This window comes from Geotrypetes seraphini, chromosome 6 (assembly GCF_902459505.1).
Source record: "Geotrypetes seraphini chromosome 6, aGeoSer1.1, whole genome shotgun sequence".
In the NCBI taxonomy this organism is placed as follows: domain Eukaryota; kingdom Metazoa; phylum Chordata; class Amphibia; order Gymnophiona; family Dermophiidae; genus Geotrypetes; species Geotrypetes seraphini.
In genome coordinates this window covers 6,239,438-6,248,622 of record NC_047089.1, presented here as the reverse complement: position 1 = coordinate 6,248,622, position 9,185 = coordinate 6,239,438, and the positions used below count along the sequence as shown (strand labels likewise).

At 48.4% G+C, this 9,185-nt stretch overlaps 1 protein-coding gene across 1 annotated transcript; it reads right to left on the bottom strand.

Moving 5' to 3' along the window:
* LOC117362053 (transmembrane O-methyltransferase homolog) lies at positions 1 to 9,185 on the bottom strand. The gene is made up of 3 exons (XM_033947790.1): positions 8,924 to 9,185; positions 6,381 to 6,577; positions 1 to 321 (listed from the first exon to the last, which is right to left on the bottom strand). The coding sequence occupies exons 1-3, from the start codon at positions 9,183 to 9,185 to the stop codon at positions 1 to 3; spliced, it is 780 nt and encodes a 259-aa protein (XP_033803681.1).

Below are 9,185 nucleotides of genomic sequence, written 5' to 3'. Positions count from 1 at the left end.
TCACTGCAGCTTGGTGTAGCACAACTCAGCCATTCCATCACGGATGGCTCGGAAGTACTCCAGGCTGGTGCGATGCACCTTGCACCGGTAGCGGCCACAGGACTTGGCATACTGCAGAAAGTGGGGAGCCCCGGGAAAGAGGACGTTGTCGGCCAGGATTCGGGTGCCTTCCTGCAGCAGGTCCTGCTCCTCCAGCAGCTGAAGATCCCGCAGGTAGAAACGCTTCCAGTGGTCCATGAAGACAAAATCCAGTTTCTGCACCCCGTGCTTGTCCTTCAGGTGGGGGATGATGTCTTCCGAGGGGCCCACGATGAGCTCCACCTGCACAGGGGAGGGAGATGGAACAGGGAAGTGAACAGAGAGGCATCATCTTTAGAATTAAAGCCATGACGTCCACAAGAATCTCAGCTCAGCTGCATTACTGATTACACAGCCACGTTACCTTCCATGCAGTGCAGAGGGGAATTCAGTGCAGGTGTGAACTCACATGGAAAACAAGGTCAAACACTCTACAAGGTGACAACAGGTTTTGATGTGTGGACAAAGGAAACTTTCTGTGGGGTCTGATCTGCTTGTCCCCAGTGGCTTGTGACCAGTGGCCCTCATGCCTCACTCCCCACCCTAAATCCCTATCAAAATCTTTGGTGGTCTAGTGGCCCCCTCCCCTACTCAACCCAATCCCTCTTCCCCAACTTAAAAAATTCAAATCCCCGATGTCTAGTGGCCCCCCAAGCCCCAAACCCTCCCCTAGGCTCTTGGGACCCCCATTATACGGCAGACTGATCCTGCATGGTTCTTTCCAGGATGCAGGGTCAGACACTGCCATTTTTTAAGATGGAAGCATTGCTTTTGCATATCTGGGTTAAAAAAAGGTTTGGACATGTTCCTGGAAGAAAAGTCCTTAGTCTGCTATTGAGACAGACATGGGGGAAGCCACTGCTTGCCCTGGGATTGGTAGCATGGAATGTTGCTACTACTTAAGGTTCCAGAATCTTCCGGAATCTTTGAGATTCTGGAATGTTGCTACTATTTGGGATTCAGCCAGGTACTTGTGACTAGAGAATGACACGGGGACAAATTTTTCCCCGTGCCTGTGGGAACTCATTTTCCCATCCTGATGAGTTCTTTTCCTGTCCCTGCCCCATTCCTTCAAGCTCCGTCCTCATCTGCACAAGCCTCAAACCCTTAAAAATCATAAGTTAAGGCAGAACTTACAGGAATAGGAAAGGGACGGGAAAATTTGTCACAAGTACCTGGCTGAATCCCAAATAGTAGCAACATTCCAGAATCTCAAAGATTCCGGATCATTGGAACAGACTCCCACTCCAGGTGATAAAGGCCAGCAGCGTGACGGATTTTAAGAGAAAATGGGATACTCACGTGGGATCTTTAAGGGAGTAAATTCAGGGGAGGGGATACTTGGAATGGGCAGACTTGGTGGGCTATAGCCCTTTTCTGCCGCTTTTTTTCTATGTTTCTATTCTCTACTTGTGACCTGGATTGGCCTCTGTTGGAAGCAGGATACTGGGCTAAATGGACCATGAGTCTGTCCCAGTAAGGCCATTCTTCAGTTCTCTTGGTAAAGTGTGTACACAGAGGGTTCAGAGGGAGGGGTACCACTAGACACTGGGGCATTTTAAAGTCAGGTAGAAGGAAGGAGGGGGTGCTGGTCTTGTAATGTAATGTAATTTATTTCTTATATACCGCTACATCCGTTAGGTTCTAAGCGGGGAGATGCCACATGACACCATGAAAATTCTTTTTTTTTTTTTATATCAGGGGAGGGGAGGGAGTAGGGTTGAGTCACTTCAAGTTGAGTTGGGCAAAAGGGGAGGGAGATTGGGGCAATGGAGACCTTTAACAGGAGATGATGAAGTGAGGAAAACTGGAAATATCCACTTCAGACAGTGTAAAGAGGAAGACTAAAGGGTCTCCAAACCCACTTGATTAAACACTAATTATGTGCTGCCAAACCTTAATGGGTAATGATAACAATTCTTGACCCTTGTTACCATCTCCTCCTCCAGTTGTTTCATGATTATATGGGCCCTGTCAAATTAAACATAACCACAGAAATCATAGCCCCAAATGAGGAAGGAAGCTCGAACCCTTGAAAAAGCCTTTATGTGGCGAAACGGGTCCCGTCGGGGCAGGCTAGTGATTCTGCATATTAAAAGATAAGTGAAAACACTTTCTGTTGTTATGTTTCATTTGAGATGGTCAGGAGGAGGAGAAGATGGTAACGAGGGTCAAGTGGGTTTGGAGACCCTTCAGTCTTCCTCCTTACACTGGACCCTCTGAAGCATCGCAATGGAGACTCAAGCACTGAGATGAAGGGTGATATGTTGCAATGGGCTGTGGATCACACGGTGTAATTTGCATGTTCATTAGCATACTGTGAAGCTTGGTATGCTTGTCTTGCTAGTTTTGTGATCGAAGCCCCACATTGAGCTAAACCAGGTGGCGTTCGTCATTGGCCACTGGCTATTAAGTTTGCATATGCTGTTCATACACCCTCCTTATTTCTGAGGAAAGGTGTTTTTTGGCAGTGCTTAAAAGTGAAAGGGTTGGACAGGCAGCTGAAAGGGTTTCCACGCATCTAGACATATTCCGCCTGTCAAGTAGAAGCATGTTTTCGTGCCTGGGCCCTCAGGAATGGAATGAGGTAGCTATGTATATACGCCACCAGGGAAACCTATGTACCTTGAAGTGATTCTTGAAGAGACACTTGTTCTGTAAAATTAAATACGGGAACTGGGTCTATTACATTTGCTGGAGCGCTGGTTGCTAATCTGTGTTTGTTTTAAAAATGGGCTGTGTATGTTCTCGCTGTAAACCGCTTCGTATAAAGCAGGATCTAAATCAGGGGTCTCAAAGTCCCTCCTTGAGTCGGGTTTTCAGGATTTCCCCAATGAATCTGCATGAGATCTATGTGCATGCACTGCTTTCAATGCATATTCATTGGGGAAATCCTGAAAACCCGACTGGATTGCGGCCCTCCAGGAGGGACTTTGACACCCTTGCTCTATGGGAACCCTCCAAGGGGCAGGGTCTCAAAGTCCCTCCTTGAGTCAGGTTTTCAGGATTTCCCCAATGAATCTGCATGAGATCTATGTGCATGTACTGCTTTCAATGCATATTCATTGGGGAAATCCTGAAAACCCGACTGGATTGCGGCCCTCCAGGAGGGACTTTGACACCCTTGCTCTATGGGAACCCTCCAAGGGGCAGGGGTCTCAAAGTCCCTCCTTGAGTGGGGTTTTCAGGATTTCCCCAATGAATCTGCATGAGATCTATGTGCATGTACTGCTTTCAATGCATATTCACTGGGGAAATCCTGAAAACCCGACTGGATTGCAGCCCTATAGAAGGGACTTTGACACCCTTGCTCTATGGGAACCCTCCAAGGGGCAGGGGTCTCAAAGTCCCTCCTTGAGTCGGGTTTTCAGGATTTCCCCAATGAATCTGCATGAGATCTATGTGCATGCACTGCTTTCAATGCAGATTCACTGGGGAAATCCTGAAAACCCGACTGGATTGCAGCCCTATAGAAGGGACTTTGACACCCTTGCTCTATGGGAACCCTCCAAGGGGCAGGGGTCTCAAAGTCCCTCCTTGAGTCGGGTTTTCAGGATTTCCCCAATGAATCTGCATGAGATCTATGTGCATGCACTGCTTTCAATGCAGATTCACTGGGGAAATCTTGAAAACCCGACTGGATTGCGGCCCTCCAGGAGGGACTTTGACACCCTTGCTCTATGGGAACCCTCCAAGGGGCAGGAGTCTCAAAGTCCCTCCTTGAGTCGGGTTTTCAGGATTTCCCCAGTGAATATGCATTGAAAGCAGTGCATGCACATAGATCTCATGCAGATTCATTGGGGAAATCCTGAAAACCCGACTCAAGGAGGGACTTTGAGACCCCTGCCCCTTGGAGGGTTCCCATAGAGCAAGGGTGTCAAAGTCCCTCCTGGAGGGCCGCAATCCAGTCGGGTTTTCAGGATTTCCCCAGTGAATATGCATTGAAAGCAGTGCATGCAAATAGATCTCATGCATATTCATTGGGGAAATCTTGAAAACCCGACTGGATTGCGGCCCTCCAGGAGGGACTTTGAGACCCCTGATCTAAATGAATACAAACAAAACAAACAAATGTAATTTAATTAAGCCTCATCCAAGAATCTGCAACTATGCCAAAAAGGACGAATAGATTTCTCTAGACAAAAAGGAGATGCCAGAGCTGCTGGTCCACCCAGAATGTCTTCATCCACCCTGCCGCCTGCTGAGACCTTCAAAACTCCACACAGCCCTGTTAATCTAAGCTTTGTTAAAGTTAGTAGCAGTGTTGGGGAGTGTGTGGTGCAGTGGTTAGAGCTACAGCCCCAGCACCCTGGGGGTTGTGGGTTCAAATCCCGCACTGCTCCTTGTGACCCCTGGGCTAGATTCACTAAGCCCACTGATCAAGTTCCGACCACTTTGCGACCCGATTTCCCTCCGACCCGATTCATTAACCTCTGTCCCGATCATCCTCCGATCCCCGCATACAAATGAGGGGGGAACGGCGTTCAAATGTAGGCAGGCAGCGATTCACTAAAAAAAATGAGGGGCACGACTGGGTTGACCGATCCAAAAATAAGCGACTGCTCAGGTCCTTTCCGACTGCCCTGCCTTCTGCCGCCCTGCTTCTCTGCTCTCAGCCCCAATCTCCTGCCCTTCCCCGCAGTGCAAGCCCTTGGTTTTAACCCGCAGAAAAAACAAAAGTAGTTGATGGTCTGCGCATGCGTAGAGTGATCCGGGCGGTCAGTTGGGGGCTTGATTCCAATCGCACTCATTTGCCTGAGGGCGATTCATGAATCAGCCCCCTGGCCACGGATTGCATCAGATCGCATCGCTCACGGATCTGATCCTTGGCCTTAGTGAATCTGGGCCTTAATCCCCCAGTGCCCCAGCTACATTAGACAGAGTGTGAGTCCACCAGGACAGATAGGGAAAAATGCTTGAGTACCTGAATTGTAGGATATGCGGAATTTAAATTCAATAAATAACTATCAGTGCAATCGTTAGGCTCAGTCTGACGGGAGATTTGCTTTACCTCACCCCTAGAATATGTCAAACGCTTTCCATGCTGGAGCGACTGCTGGATCAACAGAGCTCTCCAAACAGCCAGGCCGCATCCTCTCAAGCCCCTTCTCCCTACCCTGGTGTGTCTTGGGACCCACCATGCGGATTTCAAATGGAAGAAACAAGCTTATAACGCAGGGGTGAACCACCACAGTCCTAGAGGACCCCAAGTGGCCCATGGGTTTTCAAGATTTCCACAATGAATAGGGTTACCAGAGGTCCGGATTTCCCCGGACGGCTTTTCATCACCCTGCACTTTGTCCAGGTTTTAAAAAGCTGGTGAGATCGGGACTGGGGCTGGAGTGCATCTGTGCATGCCCATATGCATGCAATGTCATGCACTCCAGCCCCGGCCTGAATAATAATAATAATAATAATAACTTTATTTTTGTATACCGCCATACCCAGAAGAGTTCTAGGCGGTTCACATCAATTGAACGGGGTTACAAGCGGTTCAATATCAAACTGATCAAAGTTGCCAAGGGGGGTGAGGGAGAGGTAGTAAAGGGGAGAGGATTATTTAGTTAGGAAGGGGCATTAGGATCCTGGTCTTGGAAGAGGCAGGTTTTGAGTAGTTTTCTAAAGCCAAGGTAGTTGGAGGCCTTGAGGGCCATTTGAGATAACCATGGGTTTAGCTTGGTGGCTTGGAAGAGATGAGGTTTGTGTGGGGCTGGATTTGGGGGGCAGAATGAGGCGGGGCCAGGGCGGGGCCACACATCCTCTCTTATCAGATGGAAAATCTTGAAACCCTAACAATGAATATGCATGAGATTGGTTGACATGTCCTGCCTCCATTGCACGCAAATAGGTCTCATGCATAATCACTATGTAAATATTGAAATCTGACCGGTTTGGCTATGGCTGCCCCTCTCGGTTATAACATATTTAAAAATCTAATACCTCTCTCTGGCAGCCCTGACCATAATCCCAGGACATTTATTTATTGGGATTTATTAATCACCTTTGGTTATCAGAGGGCTTCAGGCCATGGGGGATATGCTGAACCAGTCCTAGATTTATGCAGGGTTGCTATAGGGCTGGAGTTAGGGGGTAGCAACCAGGGCAACCGCTCAGAGCCCCCATGCTACAGGGGAGCGCATGACTGCCTCAAACCGAAGGAGACATAGTCTGCAGGTAGGCTTTGGAGCCCCCTTCAACCTGAATAACACCAGCCTGGAAATCCTGAAACTACCCTAAGAACAAAAGGGGCAAAACACCATTATTACCCTACTAGGTAGGCCCTATGCAATAGATTCACTCACTGTGTCTTCATCGAAGCCAGCCAGCCGGATGACTTTCTCTGCTATGGCTGCATTCCCCGGATCCATCTCCACCGTATAGAGTCGGGCCCCCAGGGGCAGTACCTGAGCCATGAGGATGGTGGCATAGCCACAATACGTGCCCAGCTCCAGCACATTCAGCGGGGCGGTCTCATAGATCAGCCGCTCCAGGATTTTCCCTGCAAGGCAAGGCAGATACACCAGCTCACAAAAAGAGACAGCTTAGAGCAGGGGTGTCAAAGTCCCTCCTCGATCTGTTAACATACAATGAAAGCAATGCATGCAAATAGAGCTCATGCATATTCATTGGGGAAATCCTGAAAACCCGACTGGATTGCGGCCCTCCAGGAGGGACTTTGACACCCTTGCTCTATGGGAACCCTCCAAGGGGCAGGGGTCTCAAAGTCCCTCCTAGAGTCGGGTTTTCAGGATTTCCCCAATGAATCTGCATGAGATCTATGTGCATGTACTGCTTTCAATGCATATTCACTGGGGAAATCCTGAAAACCCGACTGGATTGCGGCCCTCTTGGAGGGACTTTGACACCCTTGCTCTATGGGAACCCTCCAAGGGGCAGGGGTCTCAAAGTCCCTCCTTGAGTCGGGTTTTCAGGATTTCCCCAATGAATCTGCATGAGATCTATGTGCTTGCACTGCTTTCAATGCAGATTCATTGGGGAAATCCTGAAAACCCGACTGGATTGCGGCCCTATAGGAGGGACTTTGACACCCTTGCTCTATGGGAACCCTCCAAGGGGCAGGGGTCTCAAAGTCCCTCCTTGAGTCGGGTTTTCAGGATTTCCCCAATGAATCTGCATGAGATCTATGTGCATGTACTGCTTTCAATGCATATTCACTGGGGAAATCCTGAAAACCCGACTGGATTGCGGCCCTCGAGGAGGGACTTTGACATCCCTGGATTAGAGGAACAAGGAGGAGCTGGCTGATCCTGGTTTTGAACCGCTGTGTTGTGGGAACACCAAGCAGTGAACCAGCCCCAGCGAGCTCAGGACGAATGAAAAGGCAGGATGGAACCAACCTTAGGTTTTCCACAAAACAGTATTCCATAGATACAGCACTGTATTTTGTTCTATATATATATCAGGGGTGTCAAAATCCCTCCTTGAGGGCCACTAACCAGTCGGGTTTTCAGGATTTCCCCAATGAATATGCATGAGATCTATTAGCATAGAATGAAAGCATTGGGGAAATCCCGAAAACCCGACTGGATTGTGGCTCTCGAGGAGGGACTTTGACACTCCTGATATAGATTAAACACTTATGCAGTTCAATTAACTAATGATCTGATCCCCCAGGAAGAGGAAGGAACAATTGTCGTCATTGTGTAAGGCAGTGGTTCCCAACCCTGTCCTGGAGGACCACCAGGCCAGTCGGGTTTTCAGGATAACCTTAATGAATATGCTTGAGAGAGATCTGCATATAATGGAGGTGCCAGGCATATTCATTAGGGTTATCCTGAAAACCCGACTGGCCTAGTGGTCCTCCAGGACAGGGTTGGGAACCACTGGTGTAAGGAACGGAAGATATATGCTGGGATTGTGTCTTTGTTGATGTCTGGCGCCATGTTTTTTTAAGCCGAATGTGAAACTACCAACCTTTCATCCATGCAGCGAACTGTCTCTGGCAGACCTTATGCGTTCCTCCATCTCAAGACATCCTTGGATTAACCTAAGGTTTTATTAACTTTCATCTCCAGAGAATCTCAATCTTGAGAGATTTTTGGGACACTTCTGGTGATTTAATACATGTCTACCAGTTGCAGTTTAGTACTTGCAAAGTCAGGTTTTGTTTTGTTTTTTTTGGGGGGGGGGGGGTTGAGAGGGATACCGAGAAAAAAATTACAAAGACTAGGGGACACTCGATGAAGTTACAGAGAAATACTTTTAAAACCAATTGGAGGAAATTTTTTTCACTCAGAGAATAGTTAAGCTCCGGAACGCTTTGCCAGAGGATAATAATAATTTTATTTCTTATATACCACCCAGCCAGTAGATTGGTTTTAAGGAAGGTTTGGACAAGTTCCTGGAGGAAAAGTCCATAGTCTGTCATTGAGAAAGACATGGGGGAAGCCACTGCTTGCCCTGGATCGGTAGCATGGAATATTGCTACACCTTGTGTTTTGGCCAGGTACTAGTGACCTGGATTGGCCACCGTGAGAACGGGCTACTGCCAGTAAGGCTATTCTTATATGTACCAGCACCTTTTCCATTGCTTGATAAAAATGACCCATGGTTCCCAAGTATTAATAAAACAGCGCAGGTTCTGCACACCCTGTGCTGGCTTTTCATGGATTCTGTGGCCGGTTGCAGCTTGTAGGGGGCCTCAGTGATCACCGAGCTCCTGAAGAATGGCCTGATATTTGAGTACCATCAGCTTTTTTTACTAGAAAAAAAAAATGCATGGTGCAAAGTTGATTTCAACTAGTAGAAGCAGAAGCTACAAGTTCCACATTGCATTGAACTGGACTGGTGCTCATGCTAGCTCTGTAAACAGATAAATACCAACCCTTCTGGGGTCCCACGTTGCTGAGATATTCACAGTGGTAGCACCACTGGTCGAAGGTGTTGAGGATGTGCTGGGCATCGCCGGGGATGGCGTGAGTGATCACATACTGGAAGGCTCGCTCCTCCCGTGGGATTCCTGTCAGGCAGTCCTGGATGAGCCGCACTATCACAGCCCGGTAGAAGAGGAGGAAGTAGTGGCGATAGCGGATGAGCAGGGTGAGGAGGAAGGGAATGAAAGCTAGTGCAATCGCTGGAGACACCAT